Source organism: Pipistrellus kuhlii, unplaced genomic scaffold (assembly GCF_014108245.1).
Source record: "Pipistrellus kuhlii isolate mPipKuh1 unplaced genomic scaffold, mPipKuh1.p scaffold_m20_p_8, whole genome shotgun sequence".
NCBI lineage: Eukaryota > Metazoa > Chordata > Mammalia > Chiroptera > Vespertilionidae > Pipistrellus > Pipistrellus kuhlii.
Window position 1 is genome coordinate 13,837,838 of NW_023425584.1, and position 26,942 is coordinate 13,864,779.

A 26,942-nucleotide genomic window follows, 5' to 3' on the forward strand; every position below is an offset into this window, starting at 1 on the left:
TGCCTTGCTCATTCATTCAGCGCAGGTCTGATAGTGCTGGGCACATAGTGGGTGCGCAGTAAAGGGTCGGTAACACGTGGAATGAATGGTGATAGAAGCTTGGTGAATTGAATGAAAGAAGGAAGGGATGTGACTGGAGGCCAAAATGAGTCATACTTGGTCCCTGTCCCTAGAGAACTTTATGTATTATGGGGGGAAACACAATGGGATCAATTATCTAAATCACCATTAAAAAATAGGGTGAGGGAAAGACTTGATGCGGTTGTGTAACAATGAAAACAGAGGACAAGAGAGGTGGAGCAGGTCCCTGTGGCCTGGCCTTTTTATTTTTATTTAATTTTATTTCTTTTATGCATGTCACTAACCTGGTGACTGACTATGCCATAGGGGACCACAGCCGGTGAATACGGGGAGCAGTTGTTCTTCAAGGACCCTAGCACACTAAAGCAATAGCAAATTCCCAAGCATGACTCTAGCTTCGATTGGCCTGGCCTTTTTAAATCATGGGGGAGCCTGTTGAGGTTACAGTGCATTGTGCAGCCCAGATCCTGAGATACAGACGCCCACGTGTTGTTAATACACTTACTTTGGTATGTACTTGTGACTGGTGGAGCCACTACGTTTCAGGGTACAGGGCTAGGCCCCCTTGCCCGGAGGTAAGGGCAGTCCTGAGTTCATCCTGTGCTTGGAGACGGGGCCTTTCAGAGTTAGGCGAATTTCCTGTCTCAGCCCAGTGGGCTGAACTGGAAGGAGCTGGGATCTGCTGGAGAGCCCTCCACACCCCTCTGGGCCCAGAGTTCTGCTTGTTCTAGGAGGGGGCGGGGCCTCGCCGGGCTGCCATCCTGGGAACACGGGCATAAAAGGCCCCATTGAACTGCAGGCTCCTCACTGCTTCCCTACAAAGCCCTTTTCTCCTGGAGCCACAATAGCCCTGTCAGGCAGGTAGCAGGGCCTGCAGCGTTGTCTCCCCAGAAGAGAACAATGGGGTGCACTGTCTGTCCGGGGCTCAGTCCCACAGGGAGGGCGGGTGGCTTTGGAAGAGTCTGACCAGCCTGGGACAGATGGGCTCTGCCCTTAGCCAGCCAGGCCCTGGGAGCGAGCTACATCTCATTTGGCCAATACTTTTGGGATGAGTAGAAAAACAAATGTACCAAAACCCCAATTCCTAAAAAACGTGGCTTCTCCAAGTGCATGACTAAATGTTTTTTGTTAAAGAGCCATCGTGTCCGGTATGGCAGCCACCAGCTCCATGTAACGTTGGCTGATCTGCACTGTGCTAGACTGTGCGGTATAACAGGCACTGTTTGTGCTTTGTCATGGGGGGCTGCCCTGTGCAGGGAGGGTGGTTAGCAGCATCCGGGTCTCTGCCCTCTAGATGCCAGTAGCACACACGGCTGTCCTCCCTGCCCCTCCCCTTGTGATAACCAAAATCATCCTACACAATTGCCAAAATTGCCCAAGTTGAAAATCATTCAGATTTCAAATTAAGAAAAAAAAACAAAAACAAAATTAACTAATTATTTTTTTTTTTTTAGTATTGATGACTTGCTGAAATGATATATTGGCTACATGGGTTAAGAAAATTATATTATTAAAATTAATTTGCTTTACTCCTACTAAACAATTAAAAAAATTTAATATATTTTATTGATTTTTTTTACAAAGAGGAAGAGAGAGTGATAGAGAGTTAGAAACATCGATTAAAGAGAATCACCTATCAGCTGCCTCCTGCACACCCCCCACTGGGGTGTGCCCACAACCAAGGTACGTACATGCCCTTGACCAGAATCGAACTCGGGACCTTTCAGTCCACAGGCCAATGCTCTATCCACTGAGCAAACCAGTTTTGGCCCTACTAAGCAATTTAAAATGATATATGTGACTCACAGTGTCGTTTTCTAGAGGAAGAAGCTGCGGGCCAGAGAGGGAAGGTGACCAGTGGAAGGTCCCAGAACACCAGAGAGGCAGAGGAGGGCTTCAGTCAGGTTTCCAGACTGGGAGCCCAGGTCAACTCTACTACCCTAGATAGCTCTGCAGCTGGAAGGAAACCCCCAAATCAATGCCCTGTGAGTTTCCAGTGTGGTATGAAAGGGGGATAGAGAGTAGAGACATGAATGCTATTTACAGAGCGCTGGCTATATGTTACACATATGTTCGTGCAGTCTTTGCATACCCCTGAGAAGTAGGCTCTATTAGTAAGTATCTCATTTCTCAAATGAGGAAACTGAGGTCCAGCGAGGGCACTCAGCCTGTAATCCAACACAGAAGCCAAGAATCCAGCACAGGCTTTTTGACGCTTCCAGCTGCCTTGTGGTCCTTGGTCTAGAAACATGTCATTAGACTCGGATAGGTCACTTCTCCTCCTGCATTCCTACCCAGGTAAAGGGCTGAGCAACAAGCAGCATGGAGTCCTCCCCAGTCTTGCAGAGCTGGTCCTTTGTCATCATCTTCAGACTGACCTGGCATCATGGGAATCTGGACGGTTGACATGCAGAGGCCAACCACACTTCTCCAGGCGGGTGGGTCCCCAGGAGGCCGCTGTCCTCATAACGAGCTTTATTGTCAATAGAAGTAATGTTCGGAATGGACTCACGTGCACTCATACTGGCTCTAAGAAAAGCACCTTGCCCAGCAGTGGGGTCCACACCAATGGGCACCGACAACGGTATAAAGGACACACTGGTATAGTCCTGGCTTCTTCCTCTGTGTGCTAAGCCCTTTGAAGGCATTGGCTCCTGTGGTCATTACTCTGGGTACCATTTTAGGTCCCATTTTACAGATGAAGGAACTGGGGCTCAGGGGGGTGAAGTGATGTTTCCAAGATCACACCCAGCAGTACAAACAGAACTCCAACCTGGGCTGGTGAGTTCCCAGAGCAGCTCTCTTAGCCAAGGTGCTGGCTGAGGAGGCCAGAACATTCTTCCCAGTCCTTGAATTGGTTTTGCTCGGCATGGAGTGGCTGGGAACACTGGGCCCATCCAGAAGTCACACGGGGCAGACAAACAACTTTACCTCAGCCGTCCTTCAGAGTTAGAGCTGGAAGGCCTCCAATAAGCCAACCTCTTTGGTTTGCAGATGGGGAAACTGAGGCACAGAGAGGACAAGTTCAGGCCCACAACACCCTGCTAATCAGTGACACTTAAGAAACTGGTTTGGCTCAGTGGATAGAGCGTCAGCTTGCGGACTGAAGGGTCCTGGGTTTGACTCCGATCAAGGGCATGTGCATTGGTTTCGGGCACATCCCCAGTGGGGGGTGTGCAGGAGGCAGCTGATCAATTTTCTCTCTCATTGATGTTTCTAACTCTCTATCTCTCTTCCTTCCTCTCTGTAAAAAATCAATAAAATATATATTTTTAAAAAAGAATGCTAGTCCAGCACTTTTATCTCCAACTATGTGTTTGTTCTGGGCAGAAAGGGCTGGCCTTGGGGCAAATAAGAAGAGTTATTAATTTTTGACCACTTTTTAAGGATGAGCCAGTGCACTAAGGATTTCACACACATGATCCCATTTACTCTTCACAATGAGCCTTGGAGTGAGGTGTGGCTGGGATTCTGATGTCAGAGATGAGAAAGAGGTTAAGTAACTTGTCTGGAATTAAGCAGTGGAGCCAAGATGAAACCCAGCAGACTAATCACTCCGCATTTGTGGGATTCCCTCCTCGGAGCACCTGCCTACAGGTGGAGGACGTTTCAGATTCCTGGGGAGGGCAGAGCTCCCTGCGGGGAATGTATGTGGACGCGCAGTATTGCTCGGCCTTGGAGTGTGCGTGCACGTGGTGTGTGGATGGAAAGGAACTTCAGACCTCAGGAAAAGCAGCCTAGTTAGCATGATACTGAGATGGACGAGGACTTGCTGCACAACTGTCTGTGCTACAGGCTGCTTACTTGTATTCACCTCTGGTCCTTCGTCTTCCGAGGCACAGGAAGTTACCCTTGTTTTGCAGGCGATATAGTGAGGCTCTGGGATGTCTAGTGACTTGTTCATGGTCAGGCAGATGATAAAGTGGCTATGCTGGGACCCGAGCAGGTCCTCAACGCCTTATTGCGGTCTCTTCCTCGTTTCTTGCCTCCCGCTTGCCTGAGTCCCTCCTCAGGCAGCAGCCTCAGGGTGGTGGGTCGGGGGCACTGGAGGGACCCTTGTCTCTTGCATCTCTTTGCACCTAAAGCATCTGGTATGAGGACAGAGGCACAGGGGACTTTGTGGCCAGGGGAAGACTCTGATTTTAAAGTGGGAAGAGTCAATGAGAAGATGAAGAACAAATTTAGGCTCTGCTTTCCCTCTGAGATTTTTAAAAACAATAAATCCATTTTAAACATCGATGTCTGAGAGGTTAAAAAGTCAGGGGAGCCCTGGCCGGTTTGGCTCAGTGGATAGAGAGTCGGCCGGAGGACTGAAGGGTCCCAGGTTTGATTCCAGTCAAGGGCACGTGCCTGGGTTACAGGCTCAATTCCCAGTGTGGAGCGTGCATGAGGTAGCGGATCAATAATTTTCTCTCATCACTGATGTTTCTAGTTCTCTCTCCTTCTCCCTTCCTCTCTGAAATAATGGGGGGAAAATATTTTTAAAAGTCAGGGCATGTGAGTTCTAGTCCCCATTCTGCCACTAACACACTGGGACCTGAGGCAAACTAACAAACTGAGACTCCTTTTGGGTCTCAGTTTCCCCAATATATGCAATGAAATGAAGTACTCGATCAGTGGTTTTTAAAGGTAGATGTGTGTGTGTGTGTGTGTGTGTGTATGTGATGGGGGTAGGCAGCAAAATCTTTATTCCAAGCAGAAAGTCACACGGCAGAACAACATACAAATCTCCTTAAAGAGCGCTTCTTTCGTAGATTCAGGGCAGGAGCCTGAACCTTGTCCCCTCGGCCTCCGTGTCCTCCTCCCCTTCCCCTGTAGCAGTGCCAAGACATCCCCCACTCATGCCAAGACTTGGAAGATCCCAGGTCGACAGTGGGGGCCCATGTGCCTCTTAGCACGCAACGTTTGTGTTGCCCATTCCTCCGATGGGATGCTCCCTCAGAGCCGGTTCAGGGTTCAGAGGAATGATCAGGAACTTCCCTGCATGGAGGCTCTTGCAGGGATGCCATGCCCGCAGGATCTTCCCAGTTCTCCAGGCCCATTTGTCAGGTCCTGGGACACGAGCACACTGTTGCCAAGTGGGTCTGAACGCTTCTGTGTGGGCGATCCGATCTGGTCTCGGGGGAAATTCCCACAATCTCCTGAGTGCCAGGCCAGCATGAAAGCGAAAGCCCCAGGGGGTGGGAATCCAGAAACCAACCAAAACCCCAACTTCCAAGTCTACCTATCACTTGCCTGTATTGAGTGCTTGGGGGATGTATGCCAGCCTCTGCGCTGCATAAAAGCTTTCCATAAAGGAATGGGCCCTGAACCAGACAGCCTCGGTGTGCATCCCAACTCAGTCACTTCGCAGCTGTGTTGTGAAGTAACAACTAACCTCCTAGGCCAGTTGCTTACTCTCTATGTGTGCCAGGATCCTCCTCCCAGGTGCAGCCTGCCATCTGCCTCGTTCCAAGGAGAGAGACTGCGGACGGGGCTCCTGGCTCTGCCTGCTTGGGCAAATCCGCTGCAGCCGCTGCCCAGTTCTCCTGGGCGACTCATTAACTTTCTGCCAGCAGTCACACTGGAAATTCTGGTTTGCGAGCCGGGCCTGCGTGAGGGGCCTCAAAGGAATCCAGAACGTGGGTTAAGGTTTCTTCCCGGTTTTTCAGGTGGGGCAGGGGCCAAAGCTGCTTCTCCAGGTGGACCTCAGGCAGGAGGGAGCCGGGCAGAGGCGCGCCTCGGGATTGGCTGCAGACCAAGGCCCTAGGCCAATGGGAAGCTACATCCTCCTCCCCCCCGCCCTCCCCTGCTTCCCACCCCAGTGGAGCCAAAGGACAACTAGTGATAATTATCTGCATTTTGCTCCCCAAAGAAAAATGTCGTTGCTTGTTTGGCTTGTCGACTGGCCCAATAAAAATGTTTGAGCCTCTTCATCTCACATTCTGCATTCCCAGAAAGCCTGGTCTGCCCAGGGTGGTCTGACCTTGAGTCAAAGACAAAAGAACCATGAGGGGGAAGTCCTCAGTGTAGAGAAGGGCCTCGCTGGGCCTTTTTAACTCGCTTGGGGCCCCACATCCCTGTAGGCATCTGACCCAAATTGCTAACGCTTGCTCCAGAAAGATGCACACACACACCTACCTACACAGACCGCTTGGCACTGACTTTCACAGGAATCAGGTTAGTAACTCTAGGCTTTTGGCCAAAGGAAATAGAAATCCTAAGTTTTTGAGTGCAGGTTTTTTGTTGGGGCAGCACTTCATAAAGAACAGTGCACAGATGTTAAAATGATGTGTGGAAATCAATGTATCATTACATATGTATACACCCTCGTAGCTGCCGTCTTGAGAAGAATATGGACTATCTCCATGACCCAAGGCGTTTTTGAGGTTTTCATAACACCTACTCCTAACCAAGATAGAGATCATTGCCCTCAATGGAGCCACCAGGCCACACACACAAGATGGTTACACTCACTATCTCTCTCACCACTGAAGCCCAGTGGTACCACGCTGATCCTCACAACCCGATGCTGTTGACAGGAGGTACCATGCACTCAAGATGTGTGCACCGAGCTAAACCAAAGTTCCTTCTCTGGATCTCGCCGCCGCCTTCTCTGAGTTATTCTTATTCAGAAAAACACCTGCAAGTCATTGAGTGTTAAGCCTTGTGCTAGACTCAACATATCTAACTTTAGTGCTCGCATCAACCCTATGTACTAAGTGGTATTATTACCTGTTCACACTGAGGTTTTGCTGAGATTAAGAGTCTAGCCTAAGTCCACAAAGCTGGTCTTGGTGGTAGAACTTGGATGCAAGCCCAGGTCTGTGTGACTCTCCACATTTGCATTCTAACCCCTCTTTCCTTAGCTCCTTCAGCAGGAGGGGCCTGGGGAGCTGGAGAGGGGAGGGGACTGAAGTTACAGGAAGAGGACACTGGTCCTCAGGCATCCTGATCCTAGCTTTCTAAAGATGACCTCAGAGTATTTGGTCAAAGTGCTGAATTTCAGCGGGGACATATGGTTTTTGAATTATAAAAGTCATACACACTTTCAGCAAAAATGAATGAATAAATTGCTGTTCAGAAGAGCATATAATGAAGGCTAAAAATCCCCTGGCTGCCGCCAAGAGGCAGTCACCACCACTAACAGATTGTTTGGCAGCCATCCAGAAGTCACACACACACACACACACACACACACACACACACACGGTATATATTCTTTTAAAAAACGGGATCACATTATACAGATTGTATTTCATTCTTCTCTTTTCACTTTACAGTGTTTCCTGCGGACTTTTTTTCATATTAGGACGTATACATGCACTTCATTATACTTTAGAACATGCACTTTTTAGAATATTCTAGGATATGAACATCCCACAAATTATTTAACCACATTTTTACTGATTACCAACAGGACAGGCTGTTTTGAGGCTTTAGCATTATAAACTCAGCTGTAAGAGACATTCCTGAACATACACCTTAATGCTTGTGTAGAGTTATGCCTGTGGGAGAGACCCTACAAGTGAAATTGCTGGATCAAAGAGTATTATTGTTTAAAATGTTGATTCTTCCCAAAAGGCTGTGGTAGACTGAATATTAGCCCCCACTCCTGCAAAACAAAACAAAATAAAACAAAACAAAACCACATTCTAATCCCTGGAACCTGCGAATATGTTACCTTACATTGTAAAATACAGGACTTTGTAGATGTGATTATATTAAGAATCTTGCGATGGGGAGATTATCCTGGGATATCTGGGTGGGCCTGCATGGGTCCTTATAAGAGGGCACAGGAGGGTCAGAGTCAGAGGAGGCCCCCAAGGAGGGAAGCAGAGACGGATCGAGGTCCCATGGCCCTGAGCGGCAGCCTAGGCTGCAGAGGCCAGGGGCAGAGTGTTCCTTGGAGCCTTCAGAAGGAAGCAGCCCTGCTGACGCTTTGATTTTAACTGGAGACTAAGTAGAATTTGGTCTTCTTGTGCCCATTACTGTAAAATAATAAACATGTGTTGCTTTAAGCCACTCAATTGGTGGCAATTAGTACAAGCAGCTGTAGGAGACAAACATGCTCTCAGTTGTACCCTGAGTGAGAGAGTGCTTGATCCTTCAAATCATTCCCAACAGTGGAAATATAGTCTAAATTTTACCAGGTCAGGGCAGAAGTTGTGAATTTGTTTGGATTCCTTTGAGAATCTGGGGCTATCTATGAACCTCTCTAAAGAAGAAAAAAAAATGCATATCTATATGCACACCTACTATTTCACAGAGACTGCAGACCCCTGAAGCTTGTCCCTGGCCCTTGTGAGGTCTTGAGCCTTTTAAGACTTCAGTTCCTTTCCCTTTCTAGTTGCCCCAAGACTGGCCGAGATCCACAGCCGTGGTCTCAGTGTGAAAATCTCAGACTGTCAGGGCAGGAAGCGTCCGTGCAGGTCATCTGGGCACCGCACTTATTTTAATGATGGAGAAAAGGAGGCCGATCTAGTAAAACTAGCACCAGACCCAGGTCTCATGACTTCCTTGCTCTTTGTCTGCAGGCTCTGTCTGTCTGCAGGGAGGAGGAGGGCTGGGGAAGCATTCCTGGGCCTAGCCAGTTTTCTTCCTTCCTTCCTTTCTTCTTTCCCTTCTTCCTTCCTTCCTTCCTTCCTTCCTTCCTTCCTTCCTTCCTTCCTTCCTTCCTCCCTCCCTCCCTCCCTCCCTCCCTCCCTCCCTCCCTTCCTTCCTCCCTCCCTCCCTCCCTCCCTCCCTCCCTCCCTCCCTCCCTCCCTCCTTCCTTCCTTTCTTCCTTCCTTTTTTGTTTAAATATATTTTATTGATTTTTTTACAGAGAGGAAAGGAGAGGGATACAGAGCTAGAAATATCGATGAGACAGAAACATCGATCAGCTGCCTCCTGCACACCCCCTACTGGGGATGTGCCCGAAACCAAGATACATGCCCTTGACTGGAATCGAACCTGGGACCTTACAGTCCGCAGGCTGACGCTCTATCCAATGAGCCAAACCAGTTTCAGCTGGCCAGTTTTCTTAACCAATATTGGCCTTCCCCATGCCCTGCCTTCTCCCCTCTGACTTCCTGGCTGCCTGGGTTCTTGACAGTCCCTTCCACTGGTTCCTTCTTCTTCATCTAGGCTCTTTCAGTTCCTGAATCTGTTGGAAAATAGCTTTGGACTGAATGGAGAGTGGGGGTGAGTGAGATCTCCATGGGGACCCTGAGTGGAAACCCAGGTTGGAGAGAAGGAAGGGGCACGTGACTGCAGAGGAAAACCCAAGTGGCTGTGGCTGGCGGAGCCCTCTTTCCTGACCCGGTCCCAGCGGTTGAGCACCGACAGTGTGCCAGGTGCCATGCCCAGGTGGTCCGTGCATGCTATCCTTAGATCCTTGCGGAAACCTGAGAAGTAGGTGAAACCACTGTTAACTCTTCTTATCAATACGGATCACGGAGTTCAGAGAGATTGAGAACTTGCTAGTTCCTGGCAGAGCTGGGTTTTCAACAACCGGCTTTTACCCTGTTACTAGCTTTTGCCCCAATTCTTGACTGAGGAAGGTCCCAAGAGAGAGAAAATGACCACCACCAGGAACCGCTCCCAACAGGCTCTGCCTCCACGCTGTTCCCCAAACCTCTCACCCTTCCCTTCCTCTGTTTTTTCTTGTATTTGGCCCTGTCCTTTCTGCACGATCCCCCCTCCAATCCTCCCTACCTCCCAGTATAGTACAACCATAGTGCTTATAGTCGACACCAGACAACTAGGCCTTTGTTCTCTCTTTTATGACGGCTGCTGGTTTAAGGCAGCCTAACTTGTTAACACCATTACAAGCTTTTGTGAGGGGGAAGGGGGTAGATTCATTCAGCATACATAGTTGGAGCACTTCAGATGTGTCACACCCTGTGACAGTCACAGGCACTGTGGTGGCGAGCAAGAAGGAAGCAATCCCTCTACCCACGGCCTGTGTCCAGTAACTGGCCACACAACCTTGAATTATAATTTTGATAAACAGCAAGAAAGTCAGGTATAGAATGAGTGTAGAGTATTTAATAGAGCAAATTCGACTTAGGCTTCAGGAGGAGGGGTGTTTTAGTGGGACTTGAAGGGCGATGGAAGGCTCATTGTGTGAAGATGGGGAGGGGATGGGGATGGGGGGGCATTCCCTGAAGGCAGGGATAGGGGTGAGTGTCTCCATGAGCAGCGGGATTTCTGGGATCTCAGGATGAACTGAAAAAAAAGGCCAGTGGTGTGATTGTTCAATCTGCATTGTTTTCCTTTCTTTTTTTAAAAATTAAATTTATTGTGGTGGCATTGTTTAATAGGCTCAGATAGGTTTCAGGTGTAGATTCTATGATACAAGGTCAGTATATTGCACTGTATGCCTGGATCTCAAGTATAAAATTCGTGTACTGATGATGGGAGAAGTGGATTAGATGAGACTATGTGGTACCTATGCATGGGCTGACCCCAGGCTGTCCAGCAAGTCAGCCCCTTGCCCACTGCAACCATCAGAGTCCAGGGAGCTTTCTCCAGCTCAGGGCTGGGCTCCTTGCCAGAAAGTGTTTAAACCCCAACCAGACGTTCGTTGATTTCCCCCTTTCCTGTTGGTCTGAAACTCCAGAAGGCAGAAATCCCTGCGTTTTATTCTGACTAATGAGGGTGGAGCTTAGAGGGCACATATTTTTAGCACCGATATCATCTCACGGCATATTTTCCCAGGGAAACCCTGTGCCTTCCCCATTCTGCCGGAAACTCTGGTCCGGCCAGACGGTGCAGCATCTGGGGATGGTTGGGAACAGGCTGAGAAGGGGGCGCAGACAGAGGAAATCAGAGTAAATCAAACCAGATGGGGAAGGGGGAACTGGCTTTGGGGGCGGGTTACTCTCCTCCTCACCCAGAGGGAAGCAAATGTGTCTGTTTCTTTCCCACCTCCGGCTTTCCTCTCTTTAGGGGAACTGACGGCAGGATTAGAGCCAGCCCCCTCCCACCGTCTGCAGGGTCTGGGGCAAAAGTACCACATACCATATGTCTCTAAATAATCAAAAGTTCTAAATCACGCTGTTACAACTGTTATAAAATATGCTCTGTCTTCCTGATGACAAACTATACATTTATAACACAAAATAAAGTCTATGTGATGTCAAGAGTTTTGTATGACTGCAAGTTGGCAAAAATACCAACGACTGCATTTAATTATCACTGCATATTTCTAGGTGTTCTGTTGTTGAACCAGCCATGTTTGAGTGGATAAAATAAAGACATCTGTAATTCATACATTAATATGTATTTATTCTATGAATTTAATTTTTCTTGCTTTTGTTTTAGCAACATTGTTCTGTTCTTATAGTCAAGATATTCCTTTTACGCCCGGTTTATTGAGATATAATTAAAAAATAAAAATTGTATGTATTTAAGGTGTTTTATGTAATGTTTTTATATACAATTTGAAATGATCGCCATAACCAAGTTAATGAACTCATCCATCACTTCACATTTACTTTTTTCTTTCTTTCTTTCTTTTTTTTTATTTATTTTATTTATTTTATTTTTTATAGGAGAACCTTGGTGGTGGTGGTTGTGGTGTGATCAACCAAAGGACTTATATGCATGCATATAAGCATAACCAATGGACGCAGACAGTAAAGGGATGAGGGCACATGCTGGGGGTGGGAGCAGCAGGGGAGAAGTCAATGGGGGGAGGGGGTGGGGAAATGAGACATTTATAATACTTCAACAATAAAGAATTTTTTTAAAAAAATCTCCTTGGCTTATAGGTGTCCATCTTCTCGTTCTGTCTTCACACAGGAACTGTGTGAACATAAACACAGTACAGCCTGTCAAAGTGGGATATGACACAGAAAGTGACTGTGCTTGGGTCACAGGAATGAAGAATGGCGTTTAGCACAGTGCCCACACTTACCAGCCTCATTAAATATCAATTCCCATTCTTCCCCTTAAAACTAGGGAGCAAAGGTGCCAGATACACTCAGTGAGACTATGCATTCCCTAAGGGCAGGAAATATCTCCCATATCTTGCCCTGCACAAGTCAATTTGTAAAGAGGTAATTTCCTCAGTGAAAAAGCAAAGCAAGCCATTAGTTTAGGGCACGCTGACCTGCTGGCTCTATCTTTTCCCTCTCCATTCAGGTTTAAAAAAAACAAAACAAAAAAACCCCAACACATATTTTTATTGATTTCAGAGAGGAAGGGAGAGGGAGAAAGAGATAAGAAACATCAATGAAGAGAATCATCAATCGAATGCCTCCTGCATGCCCCCTACTGGGTACCAAGGCTATATAACACAGGCATGTGCCCTGACTGGGAATCAGACCAGGACTTCCTGGTTCATAGGTCGATGCTCAACCACTGAGACACACCAGCCGGGCTGGGTTATTTTCTTAGTCATCAGTTGTTGTTTTTTAAAAATATATTTTATTGATTTTTTACAGAGAGGAAGGGAGAGGGATAGAGAGAAACATCGATGAGACAGATTCATTGATCAGCTGCCTCCTGCACATCCCCCACTGGGGATGTGCCAGCAACCAAGGTACTTACCCTTGATAGGATTCAAACCTGGGACCTTTCAGTCCACAGACCGACGCTCTATCCACTGAGCCAAACTGGTTTTGACTTAGTCATCAGTTTTAATTTGGCCTTCCAAAGGCGACAAGGACTGGAAAATGACCCGGAATCATGACTAAAATGCTGGTTTCACCATTTTGGAAGCAATTTTAATGAAGATGGAAATGTTTATCAACTCAACACAGGTACTCCAAAAATACAAAGCAAAATATCATCATCAGCTGCATAGCAAATATGACTTAAGAATTTAACATCATTATTTGATCACAAGGGTAGATAGAAGTCACCATAAATACATGTAAATTCATTGTACAAAAATCCTCAACATCTCTTAATACAAATATGGTACATTTGACAGTTTCTGAAACAGATTTTTTAACTTTTTAAAATCTATGCATGTTGTTTTTGTGTTTTTTTCTTCTTCTTTTCTTTCTTTCTTGGTTCTTAAGACACACAAAAACCAAAAACACAAAAGGGGGTTGGTATAATATCAAGGCGTAAAGAATTTTAAGCCTCTTCAATGCTCATAAATAAATGCTGCTGGCAAGCTGGGGAAATGAGAAGTCTCTCCCGAAGGTCAAGACCTCAATTTACTGGGATAGAATCTCCTGAGGATAATGGGATTCTATCCAGAGGGTCAATTTCAGACTCATGAATGCAGGGCCAGGAGAGTGGGAGGGTTGAAACTGTAATCTCATCAAATGGATGATCCAAATCTGCACAAAAGCAACAATCAAGGATCTGGAAAGACCTTGAGGACTTAAGAACCGGTCATCTGTCTGCAGAGCGACTGTTCCTGGACTGGAGGTTCAGAAGGCTCTGGAACTTAAGAGATTTGATGTGGGTTTTGAAGGCATGTTCTGTGTCGTTCAACCATGGGGTGTAACGTTTGGGACATATCAATGGTCATCAAGAGGAAAAAATGAAATATTGGAATAGGAAGTGGCACCTCCAGACAAGATCTGCCAGCTTCTACCTTGAACCACTCTCGGTCCCTACAAAGAGCTAGCAGTGGAGGGCACTTCTACAGCAGTGGTCCTCGGGCTTCCATGTGCAACAGAACTCCGATCGCTCCATCTTACTCCCAGGGATGCAAAATCAGTGGGTTTGAGGCAGAGCCCAGAAGTGGGCATTAAATTTTAGGAGGCCCTGGTAGGAGGCCTTTGGACCACAGTTGGTGAGCCCCAGCTCCCTCCTGCCTGGTGAGCATCGGTAAATCACACAAGCCTCTTGTTCTGGACTCGTGCTTGCTCTTCCCATGGGGTTAAAATGGGCCATGGGCCATCTGATGAATGCTAACCAATTCCATCCCTCCACCCCGAAGGAGGGGATCATTATTGTTCTATTTTTTCTCTTTTCTTTTCCTCCCAGGGCGGGGAAGTGGGTGGTGGTGGTGGTGGGAGATATCAAATATTTATATTTTCTTACAAGCCCTTTGAAGATGGTGCCCTCTGTAACGAGACATTCACTTCCACAGGCTTCTGTCTTTCCATTCTCCCAGGCCTGGAGGGAGATGCTACTAAGGGACTTTGGGTCAGTCTGGGAAATGGAAGTAGTTATGCCCTTGTGGGATACGCCCCATCCCTCAAAACCTAAGTTAAGGAACGTTTAAGGAAGTTGAGAGCAAAAGATAAAATGTCTCAAGAATTTATTTCTCAGACAACAGAAGTCCTGATTCACAAAAACAACTCCTTTTTTGTGGGCGTATCTTGGTGTTAAAGGCTCATTGACAAATTTTATTTGAATTCCTCACTTCCTTGACCCCAATATGCTTCTGGCTCCTATTAAAATAACCCCTTAATATTTTCTTGATGACAGCCTGTGCAAAGAATTTTGCTCTAATTTGCTCGCTGACTTGTTCCATGCTAAAGTCCCAGAGTCCATCGCCCTGTGCGGCTTAGTGATCAGTATTTGTTTACTGAATAAAGAAACCATCTCGTCCGCCATCAAGCTGATGAAATGTTCCAATAGTTTTCTGTTTGGGGCTATGGAATCCTGGCTGTGTTCATAAATGCCTCTTCCGCACGTTCCTACCCAGTTCCATGTCTGAGCTCCAGAGAGAGCCCCGAGGGGAGAGTTAGGATGTGGCTTGGAGTCCCTGGAAGGTCAGAGCCAACACCCTCTCCCATGGTGCTGACACCTTGTCCTCTTTCGCCAGGGCTCTCGGCGCCTTGGTCCAGAAGTAGTCTTGGCGGTAGAATCCCTGGTGTCCAGAGCAGGAGGAGGTGCCCACCCGGAAAAACTGGGGGAGGGAGCCAGAGGAGGTGAAGAAGCCAGTAAGAGGAGGCCTGACCATCAGGTTAGGCTGATTTCTAGGGCCATGGCCACACTCTTTTCTCCATTTCTGAGACCTCAGCTTGGAAGTCACATGTGGGCACCGGGTAGGAGGTCACCATCTGGGAGCAAGTCTTGGGAAGCAACCACAGATGTGGGATGGGGCTGTGAGATGGAGAAAGGGTGAAACTAGGGCTCTTAACAAGGGCTCTTAACACAGCTGAGGAAAAGAAAGAAGAAAACAAAAGCACATACTGCCCTATTTTTTTTTTTTTTTTTTGTGTGTGTGTGTGTGTGTGTGTGTTTGTTTTATTTATACTAAGACAAAACCACTATGGAGATGTCGGGGGAGCATGCACAGGCCCAGCCTTGGGAGGCGTAGATGTGTCTGGGGAGGTTCCTATTGGCTTCCAGGTCCATTCCACACGCTGTCCAGTCAGACCCCATTACAGGCTGGCCATGGCTTTCTCTCTCCTGCTGCATGGTCTCCTCCAGGTTGAGGGCTTGCAGGACCTTCTGCCTAGCAGGTGGTGGCCAGGGACTGGTGGATGGGCGGCTGGAAGCAGCGCACGTGCTCCACGGTGGAACTGTCTGTCTCCACGGACTTCATGTACTTGTTCAGGATGGCAAAAACCTCATTGTTCAAGATCTGGTACTTCCTGATCCTGTCTGCCATTTTTTTCAGCGGCTGCAAAGGACATGGCCATTCAGGTTAGGAGTGGGAGGAGGAGACAGAGGAATAAAGGGGTGAGCAAGAGAAAAATTCAGCGAGGTTGGGGTCTAGGGTGCTTCAATGATCACATCACTCTCTTGCTTAAAGGTCCCCAGAGCTTGGTAATCAAATGTTAACTTGGCCATAAAACACCTTGTGAGTTTCAAAACTTACTACAAAGCAGAGTGGCACTGGCACGAAGGCAGACAGATAGATCAATGGAATGGACAGCCCAGAAATCAATTCTTCCATATACAGTCAAATGATTTCTGACAAGGATGCCAAGATAGGTCAATGGAGAATGGATAGTCTTTTCAACAAACGGTGCTGAGAAAATTGGATATCCACATGCAAATGAATGAAATTGGATCCTTACCTTATACCATACACAAATAATTAGCTCAGTGGTTCTCAACCTTTCTAATGCCATGACCTTTTAATACAGTTCCTCATGTTGTGGCGACCCCCAACCATAAAATTATTTTCTTTTTAAAAATATATATATTTTATTGATTTTTTACAGAGAGGAAGGGAGAGAGCTAGAGAACTAGAAACGTTGATGAGAGAGAAACATCTACCAGCTGCCTCTTGCACACCCCCTACTGGGAATGTGCCCGCAACCAATGTACATGCCCTTGCCCGGAATCGAACCTGGGACCTTTCAGTCCACAGATTGACGCTCTACCACTGAGCCAAACCGGCTTCGGCCATAAAATTATTTTCGTTGCTACTTAATAACTGTAATTTTGATATTGTTATGAACTGTAATGTAAATACATGTGTTTCCCGATGGATCCTGCTAGCAGATCTCAACCCTTGGGACCCATAGGCTGAGAACCGCTGAATTAACTCAAAATGGACCAAAGGCCTACATAAGAGCTAAAGCTAAAAAACTCTTAGAAGATAACAATGAGAAAAAAATGCATGACATTGAATTTGGCAATGATTTCTTGGATGTGATACCAAAAGCACAGGTAATAAAAGAAAAAAATAAACTGGACTACATTGAAAAGCTTGTTTGCATCAAAGGACACTCCAACTGTGTGAGAAGGCAATCCATGGAATAGGAGAAAATACTTGTAAATCACATACCTAGTAAAAGATTACTATCCAGAATATATATATATATATATATATATATATATATATATATATATATATATAAAGAAGTGAACAAAAGACTAGAATAGACTCTTAGAAGAAGATAAATAAATAGCCAATAAGAACATAAAAAGATGCTCACATCACTGCACACCCCACACCTGCACAGCTCCCATGTTCAGGGAAAGTCTGTGCAGACGAGGAACTGGCATTGGCCGAGCCCAGCTGGCACAGGGAAGGTGTATTTCAGGTCTGGAGCCCGGCCCGGCCCTGCCCTGCAGGGTGACCTGATTCATCCCAGCGGGTTAGGAGCAAATGATTCACGGCTTTCTACAAGAAGGCCCCCTCCGCTGAGTGTCTCTGTGCCTCCCTGCCGTGTGGGGAGTTAGCTCCATAATCAGCTCACCCTCCTTTTCCGAGAGAAGCCTGCTTGTCAGGCCTGCCTGGCCCATCTCCCGGGCACCAGCTGCTTACCACATTCTTAATGATTTCGTCCTTCCCGTCCTGCCTCTGCACTTTCAGCAGGTGGTAGCAGAAGTCGAACAGGTCGAAGCGACGCTGCTGGCCCAGCAGGACGATGATGGAGCAGCCGGCCCAGTTCAAGCCGTCACCAAAGCACTGCCTGGAAGCAGGAGGGGAAGCAGCTGGCGTGAGAGGTGGGTGTGTGTGTGGGGGGGAAGGGCCCTCGTCTGAGACCAGGATCACCGCTTGTGAGTAGCTGGTCTCTGGGACAATTCCTTAATTTGTGAAATGGACACAAGAGAAGCTATAGATTCGCTTGTTCCAGGGACTGTGGTTATATTATAAGCCCTTCTAACCACAAAGAGGTGTCAGTCTGTTGTCCCACGAATGTAAGAAAAATCACCTTTGAAGAAGACAAATTTGCAAGAAAAAAAAGAAAAGAAAAAAAAAAAATGCAACCAGCCCATGAGGTTTACATGGTTGCTATTTTAAGCAAGTCAAAGAAGAACCTGTTTTGGCCCCCTCAAGGAGACAAGGAGCACCTGTGAGGGGAAGCGCCCTTTCTGACAGGAGACCAACTGGCCAGGGCAGGCCAGGAGGGCAGGGAGAGGCTCAGGGGCCCATGAGCAGCTGCCGCCGGTGTGTGGGGCGGGGGCTGCAAGTCCTCTTGAGCCGGATACAGCTCAGCCTGCACCCTGCAAGTCTCAACAGCAATTCGGGCAACCTGGGAGGCGGAGGGGTCCTCTCTCTGCTCTTTCCTGTTCTCAAGCAGCAGCCGCAACCCACCCTGGGCAGACTTTCCCTTCCAGCCCGTTCAATCAGCCCAGCTTCCAGTCTCAGAAAGCCAAGGGCCCGCCTATGGGTCCGAAGGCCATAATGTGCACACTCACATGCACACGCTCATCTCTGCCTCTGGCCACGTGTTGTCTTTCCTGGAATGTGCCCTTCTCTCCTCTAAGATATAAATCCCAGTGATGTCCAAGGCTCAGTTCTAGTCCATCAGTTAAATTCTAATAACCCACTTCTCTCCCTTTTCACATCTGTCATCCTTCCTGCCCTTGCTGTCTCATTCAATGTGTCTTATGTCTCTCCGTAGGCCCCCTAACCTCCACAAGGCCAGGGACTGTCTAATTTTGCTCAGCTCTGGTGTAGGTCCAGTACCTCACACAGTGACTGGCACATAGTATGTGCTCAATAAATAGTCATTGCACAGCCCTGCCCTTGCCCACCACGTTTCTGGCTGTGCTCTGGCAGCTGATGAGAGGGGTACCAGCAGGTTGGAGTGACCCGCCTTCCCTAGGGGGTACTCACTCGGCTGTGAACTCGTTGGTCCCCACGGGGATGCAGTAGACAAACTGCATGGCACTCCACAGCCGGTGGAACTCCACGCACTCGTCCACATGCATGACGCCATTGGTGGGCGGCGGGCCCCGCCAGATGGGGTCCTGCAGGTAGCTCCGAATGCGGGTCAGGATGACCTCGAACATGGACAGGCCGCAGCACAGCCGCTCCTTGGTCAGCAAGTCACCCTCCCGAGCGATGGCGATTTGCTGGGGACAGAAGCACATACATGATGAACCTTTTATCGACATCTCAGACCCCGTATTCCACCAGAGGTTCCCAGATGCCGGAGCTGGCTATCCCTGGAATCCATTCACTAGAACTGATGTCTTACCCAGAGCAAGGCCTTAACTTTGTAAACCTGAGGGCAGCAGCAGGGAAGTCTGGTGGTAAGTAAAGTCCAGGAGCCATGGAGAGAGGAACAGTTTTAAGGAATTTTGACACACCCATGTAATGAGTGAAATGCTAGCTAGACCCTGAAAAAACTGAGACGATCTTACTAAAGGTATAATTGCTACCACAGTGCTATTGACTCCTGGCTCATACTTGCTGAGTGTGTAACACAGCAGGCCCTGTTGTAAACACTTGGTAAGTACTGACTTCATTTATTCCTTACACCAACCTTGGGTAGCATGTGTCATTATTACCCTCGTTTTACAGATGAAGAAACTGAGGGCCAGAGAGTGATACAGTGAGGCTCTGAATCCTGGTGGGTCTGTGGGTTAAGTTGTTAAGTGAATAGAAAAAGTTTCAGGAAAGGACATCTCTGTTATAAAAACCCCGTGGCCGTGATGCTGTCACGGCCAAATACCTAAAAGCATCTGCTGAATGTCATATGATTTCTTCATGGAAACAAGTAAGTGTTGCTCTGTTCAATTCTCATCTTTCAACAAAGGTTAGTTTTAGTGCTCCTGAGAAGGAAAGGTTAGGGCAGGAACCGATTCCCATCTCCGCCCACAACTGTCTTCAAGGCAGGTGGGGCTGCGTGTGCACCGAGGCCCACGCGGGTGGGCGGGGACTTGACTGCTGGGTCCCTCGCTATTTCACACAGTGGGCCTCTAGTTTTAATACGATAACCCTATTAAAAGACATCAATAACACACAAGCCCACAGACACACACACAACACTGGGTGGGGTGTGTATAAAACATTCTAGCAGGTTAGAAGGATTAACATCCGTTGTGGGAACAGATGGGCTTGACGAAGTGGGTGAGAGCTTCCCTTTTTACTTTAAATACTTCTCTGTACAGTTGAATGTGTTACAAGGAGTGTATGTTAGTTACTCTTACAATGTGCCACTGAATTCCCAGAATGACTTCCTCTAGATAGAAGTCCTCCGACCACTGTAAATGATCTCTATTAATAACATAAACTGGCTCTCGCCTGGCGTCTGCTTATTGCATCTCTGGCCATCGGCTGTCTAGACCAGCACATCAAAACTCATTGCTGTCCGAGTGCCGAGTCAAAACAGCTAGCGGGACAGGTCTCAAAAGCCACGTGCAAAGTAAGAGATGGTAACATCTAAGGTCAAAGTATGGACTCCAAATCTAAGGACAAAGCTAATGAGGGTGGCTTCTAAGACCCAGAGATCCACAGGGTATGTGTGGGATGGCCTGTCCCGGCAGTTGTCTCCCCAAAGAGCTCATTTTACAGGGAGCTTGGTGGGATTGGGGGCTGCCTGATTTCTTGATGCGAGCTCTAACCCTGGAGCCCCCAGGAAGAAGACAACCTCTCAATTAATCTGTGGAGGGAAATAAATCAGGAAACACCACTGCTGGGGCCCTTTAGGATATTTTATGGGCCAGGAATGCAGTTGCCATGACAACTATACGCTGAAAGAAGTCTCCAAATAAACCGTGAATTGGGGAAGAAGAGTTTCACAGCATTTGTTTCAAACAGGAAGGAGAGGGAACCCTGATTCAAGGGGACTCGTCTTGATTCTGAGGGCAGAGAAAGATAGCCACTGAGCGGAGAAGGGAGCACTCGAATTGCCATGGTAAACTTGGAATAGCTATTGCAGGACCCTGGGCCTGGGGCTTGATTCCCCTCTCACAGGCAAGTCTCTGCCAAGCTGGCATTTGGTTCTTCACTTCAGAAAGGCAGTGCCCGGGACAGTGAAGATGTTCATAAATAATTAAATATATTTTATTGATTTTTCACAGAGAGGAAGAGAGAGGGATAAGAGCTAGAATCGTCGATGAGAGAGAAACATCGACCAGCTGCCTCTTGCACACCCCCTACCGGGGATGTGCCCGCAACCAATTTACATGCCCTTGACCGGAATCGAACCCGGGACCCTTCAGTCCGCAGACCAACGCTCTACCACTGAGCCAAACTGGTTTCGGCAGATGTTCATAAATAAATAAAGGATCTTGAGTCAGGCATATTCTCCTTTGTAAGCTAACACAGAGAGTTCTGAATGACTCATTAATCTCTTGTGCATTTAGTGAGTCTGAATCAATCCTCAAGGACTGACAATTGTGGGGGGATTAAAAAATTAGCAATGGGGTTTATAAATCTGCAGAAAGACTATGAATTCTGGTGACCACCCCACTCCCACCTACTTACAGTCAACCATAGGGGCCTTGACCGAAATGTTTAGGGGCCTTATTCCTTTCCTTAAAAAAGTGTTTAGCCTTACAGTTTTCCTATGAACTATAAATACATGGATGGTCCCTGGGTAAAATCTAGAAAAAAATTTGAAATGTAAGAAAATAAAAATTTCCCATAGACCCCATTACCCAGAGATGAGCTTTCTTAAAACACTGATGCATCATTTGTTTGTGCTCATGTGATGCTCAACCACTGAGTCAAGCTGGCAGGGCTGATGCTGTTCTTAAAAAAATAATTCTTTGTGTTTCTAGAAGCCTTATTTGTTCATCATAATGATCATGCAAGGCAGCTCAGCTAAGGAGACAAAACAGCTACTAGCCCATTTAATAGATGGGAAAACAAAGACTGAGATATTAAATGTCTAGTGTTAGGTTACGTGACAATGCAGGGGTGAAGCTAGGACGAGGACCCCTGGTCTTTTCACCCTCTGCCAGAGTGTTCCTTCCAGGATAGCACCGGGCAGCAAGTCAGGTCACTTGAACATGTCCCAGAAACCCATACAAATGATGCCATCGTGTGAAAACCTCCTGACTTTGAATATGTAGCAGAATTGTCCTGTCACCGACCTTGATATGGGTGGGGCAAAGGAGGTGTGTAGTTGTGAGGAGGCGAAACACAGAGCTTATTCTTGTATTATTACTTATTCGTTATTGTATTGTTTTCCATATGAACAACTATGAACCTCCTTTGGCCTCATCCTGTATTACATGAGCCTTCCCCCACCCCAAACCCCAGCCAGCTCAGAAGTTAATATTTAGCTAACCTCTTTTTGGCCCACAGGATGAGCACAGTTTTGGACTCTTTCTTGAGGGCCGGCAGATTTGTAAAACTGGCATTTCCTCTCCTGCAGACTGTCTAGGCTTTTGTTTATAAAATACTCAGCGTTTGACAAATTGCGATTTATATCGGTCCCCAGGAAATGGTGTTGGCCAGAGCAGGGCAGCAGTCCAGCGCTCCGAGTGAAATGCATGCCATGGCCTGGTGCGAGGGCCTGGATTCTTGCAGGATGACACCAGCTGCGGGGCAGGCACACTGCTATGTTGCCGGCCTGGGGGATTTCTCCCTAAAAGGAAATCGCTAGAAGATCTCCTCTGCTCAGCCCCCGAAGGCCAGGAAAGAAAGTGGGTGCCCTGCACAGTGACTGAACTCTCTGCGGGTGACTCAAAGAGCCTGCCCACAGAACGGTTAGTCACGTTTTCAGGAGGAGGTTGGTGGCATGCAGAAGGTCTGGCTCATCAGAGTGACACCGGGGCGGATTTTTTGCAATTTGTCCCAAATGCTTGCTGTGCTTTTCGAGAGAAGAGAGGCCCCAGGGTGTGAGTCTTCAGATACACACAGCACAGAGGACCCCAGGAATGTAAGCCCAAGAGGGAGCTGCATCCTAAACCTTTGACAGTGAGCTTTGGCAACCAAAATGAACTATCTTGGCTTGGCTCCCTCTGGTGCCCGGGGTCTCTCTTCTTCCTGAATTCTGCCCTCTAGCACATGGCTTTCTTGTACTATCTCTTTCTCCCCATTTTCATTCTGTCCTGAAGGCAGGGGTTCCTGTCTTACTTGTTTCCAGGTTCAGAGCCACTGGTAGGACTGGTTTGTAAAAATCAGTTGCTGAATTCATGCCATTCACCTTTGATAACATTCGAGCATCTCAGAGGAAGCTGGTCTTTGATCCCCACATCTCTATCTCTCATCTTCTTCAGGGATGGCCTAGATGTGTGTCATTTTCTAGGAAAAGTTTTATTTATATGACTGTGTGTGTGTGTGTGGGTTTAAAAATATACAAATGGCATCAGACTGTATGAGCTGCGGTATAACAACGTGCTTTATTCATCCATCCATGTGCTTATGATCTACCCACACGGATGCACCCAGATAAATTCAATCTTTTCATGATTACATAATAAGCGCTCGGCACTTAGATGATGTCACCTACTTTTGTTTAGTCAACCCTGCACTGACTGACATTTAGCTTTTGCTTTAATGAACAACGTGGCAGTAAACACCTGGTTCCTGCAAGCATTTCTCTAGCAAAGAGATGCAGACGCGGGCTGCTGGCTCACAGGGTGTGTGGCGTTTTAATTCTGAGAGTTAACATAGCAGATCTCTCGAAACCTACCAGGGCATCATGGGTACTTGTCTGGCTTCCTTCTATCTTGGGGGTATAGAGGGTACAGGGGGTGGAAGGAAGAACTCAGGCTTGAGAGCCAGCAAATCTCATTCCAGACCTGCCCTGCCACTAACAGGCTTTGTGGTTAGACAATCTCTTCCTCTCTCTGGGCCTCAATTCCCCTGTAAGTGGAGGAGCTGGGCCACATGCCCTCCCTCTAAAGCTCCTTTTGGTGAAGGGTCTTACCTGAGGGGTGCCCAGCCGCTCTATCAGAGGGACCAGGTGAAGCGGGGCATACTTGGCTTCCAGGCGTTTCATCCGGACTTCCAGACGCTCCCCCTCTGTCAAAGGAGCAGTAGGCAGAGCGTGAGATTCAGGCCACGTCAGGGGGACCTGGGGAAGGGACACTCCCAGAGGATGCGGTGACCTAGCTGTGTTCTACAACTTGAAATGGAGCCTGTAGAACTCTTCTCCTTGTTTTTGGTGAGTGTAATCAGGACTCACTATAAGGAAAAGGGTCCTATTCTCTCTGTCCAACAATGGAATCATCTACCTCGTGGGATGATGAATTCCCCATCACTCGAAGGATTCAAACCCAGACTATACAGCAAGAGGCTATAGATGTTCCAGAAGGACGAAGAAACAAGGCCTGGGGTACCATGTCCAAGTCTACCATCCTGTGACCATTTCATAGCTTCCCAAAGCTAGAACCTTCTCCTGATCTGACTGCAGATCTGGTTTACTGAGATTAAGTAAGCATGAAGTTCAAAATCAAATTGGCTATTGAGTGGCTGTTAGTGGTTTCTTACCTTTGATGTAGACTCTTGGCAAGATATTTTGGAAGGGTGCAGCATGGAGCAAATCACAGACTTCCTCCTGAGACTGCAAACAGAGATGGGGGAAATTAAAAAAAAAAATCACTTTAAACCAGGGAGAAATTTCATTCCTAAAAATTTGAGCACTGGAGTCAGCCAGACCTGAGTTCAAATCCTGCCACTTTTACTTGCTAGCTGTGGGCTATTAGTCTCTCTGAGACTATTTATCTGCAAGATGAAGATGTGAATAGTACCTATTTTAATGGGCTGCTGCTGTGAGGATTAATTGAGAGAATGCATAACTTCATAGCAAAGTCCCTGGCACATGAATGTGCAACACATTTTCCTTACAATCTTATAAGGAGTTTGCTGAAGAATGTGAATGAGTGGGATCAAGCAGAGATAATGGGCCCCAGACTGTGTTTGGCTCATTGGTTGTGAGGCCTGTGGATTCAAAGCAGCTAGCTGGGCCGGCCCTCCAACTCACTAATCCAGGATGATGCTGACCCCATCAGATAAGTTGGGAAGAGAGTCCCCTTTTGTATTTTCTGGGAGAGAGTGTGTAGAATCAGTATTACTTCTTCCCTAAGTGTTCATTAGAATTCACAAGTGAAACCATCTGCATTTGAAGTTTTCTTTGCTGAAAGCTTTTATAAAAAACACGAGGTATAGCCCTGCCAGTTGGTTCAGTGGTTGAGCATTGACTTATGAACCAGGAGGTCATGGTTTGATTCCAGGTCAGGGCATACCCTGCTTGAAGCCTTGATCTCAGTAGAGGGTGTGCAGGAGGCAGTTGATTAATGATTCTCTCTCATATTGCTGATTCTACCTCACCCTCTCCTTTCTTCTCTGAAATAAATAAAAATATATTTTAGATAAAAAAAACTAGGTATAAAATTTCTTAATAGGACAATTCAGGTTATCAATATTTCTGAGTGAGTTTGGGGGTTTGTGTGTCTCAAGGATTTGCTCCTTTTATCTAAATTTAATTTGTGGGTTCTATAGTAATCTCCCTATTTCATTCCTGGTATTGGTAATTTGTGTCTTCTCTTTTTTCTCTCTTGGTCAGTCTGGCTAGAGGTTTATCAATTGATTCCCACCCCCCCCAAGAACCAGGTTTTAGTTTCATTCATATTTCTCTATAGTTTTTGCTTTCGATGTTACTGATTTCTGTTCTTGTCTTTATTATATTCTTCCTTCTGCTTGCTTTGGGTTTGATTTGCTTTTCTTTCTCTAGTTCCTTATGATACAAACATAGATACTGATTTAATAACTTATTTTTTAAGATAACATTCAGGCTAGTTACTCTTCTATACCTCCAGTAATCAATAGCTCAGTAGTTCTGGAGGAAGCCCAATTCATTTTTGAGCCTAGGATATAATAGTTTCTCAATTATTTATTAAGTGAATGAATACCTACCCCTTCTGTTTCTTAGATGAATATGTAAATGAGTATACTTATCTACATGACAATCCTCCAAATACAAGAATACATACATTGACCTTACAAATACGTATTGAGCAGTAGGCACTGTTCTAGGTTTTGCAGATATGATGTTGAACAAGTTAAACTAGATCTTTGCACTCACATGGCATTTACAGTCTAGTTCATAGAGACAGATAAACAAAAGTAAATAAATCAGGAAATTTCACATAGTGATAAGATACAATAGGGTAATAAGCTAGAGTGACTGGGGAAGGGACTACTTGAGAGAAGGTAGTTAGGTAAAAATCTTTTTTTGAGGCAAAAACATTTAAATAAAGAATGGAATGAAGTGAGGGAGCAAGCTATGTAGGTATGAGGTAAGAGCATTCCAGTGCAAAGGGCCTGGGGCAGAAAGTCAAGTGGAATAAAGTGATATAGGAATCATAGCCCAGTCTGAGGCCCTGATGGCTGGGAGGGACCAGTTCATGTGTGGCCTCAGAGGCATGGTATGAAGCCTGGATTTTAGTTGAAGGGCAATGAGGAACTGCTAAAGTATCCAGGCAGATACACATAACCTCACTGCCAAGTTTTTTTTTTTTTTTTTTACCTTTCCTTTTGCTTCCAAAATTTTAGTTGCTCCTGGACATGTCTTGCTACTAGAAAAGTTGCCCATGGTACAAACTATCAACTTTCTGTTTTGTTAATGTGGGTAAAATTGATCTCGGGAGACCTTTAAGAGATGGGAAAAGAAGCAATGTTGCTGATTTATTCATTTTACATGATGGGTTTCCACTTCAAATTTCTTTAGGGGAGACAAGAGTGTTCCATTTACCCCTCTCCTCCCCACCACCACTCCGAGTTTGCAAACTTCAGGACTCCAAAGGTTCTCGGGGAGGATGCTTCCTGCTGGCATACTTCCTGTGTGTTCTCCACCTGGCAATGCCATTTGTTAACGAAGGTGAGGAAGACACAGGGATGTGATGTCCTGGCAAAGGTGGGAAAGCATTTGCCAAGGAGCTCCCAGAGGAGGCGTTAGGTGGCCATTTGCATGGTGAGGTGGCCGCATACTCTGCAACACCTTCTTGGAAGGTATCTGTGTGCTGAGGCCAGAGCGATGATAAAAATGTCTGGTTCAGTGTGGAGCACACACAACAAGCTTCCATTGTGGGTGCCAATGCTAACGGCTCACCTCCCTCTTGTCCAATCTCAGTCTGAAAGGATCCACACTTGGCCTTCACCTCTGCCCAGGAACCCACCCAGCCACTAGCCTGTGAAGTCCACTGAGAGTGAGTAGAATCAATATTACTGCTGTACTAGAGTATCATGTAAATATATTATCGCTAGTTACAAGAGAAAACAGCAGAAATTCTAAGTAGTATAATGAAATATTGAGAAAAAGAATGAGGAGAGATGTAAATGAGCTAAAATCTCATCTTTCCATTAGGGAGTCTGTAAGTATTGTCTAAAG

At 46.7% G+C, this 26,942-nt stretch overlaps 1 protein-coding gene and 1 non-coding gene across 3 annotated transcripts in view; both read right to left on the bottom strand.

The window, feature by feature from the left end:
- Positions 1-352: 352 nt before the first annotated feature.
- Positions 353-483, bottom strand: LOC118711945. The gene has a single exon (XR_004985894.1). It is a non-coding gene; the product is annotated as a small nucleolar RNA SNORA3/SNORA45 family (small nucleolar RNA).
- Positions 484-15,200: 14,717 nt separating this feature from the next.
- CYFIP2 (cytoplasmic FMR1 interacting protein 2) overlaps positions 15,201-26,942 on the bottom strand; it is a 104,176-nt gene continuing 92,434 nt past the window's right edge. For both annotated transcript variants that reach the window (XM_036425025.2, XM_036425024.2), the window contains 5 exons: positions 24,044-24,116; positions 23,481-23,575; positions 18,488-18,726; positions 17,189-17,336; positions 15,201-15,589 (listed from right to left, as the gene is read on the bottom strand). In XM_036425025.2, the coding sequence (XP_036280918.1) occupies positions 15,422-15,589; positions 17,189-17,336; positions 18,488-18,726; positions 23,481-23,575; positions 24,044-24,116 (723 nt within the window). In that variant the 3' untranslated portion in view covers positions 15,201-15,421. The remainder of the gene's footprint in view (positions 15,590-17,188; positions 17,337-18,487; positions 18,727-23,480; positions 23,576-24,043; positions 24,117-26,942) is intronic.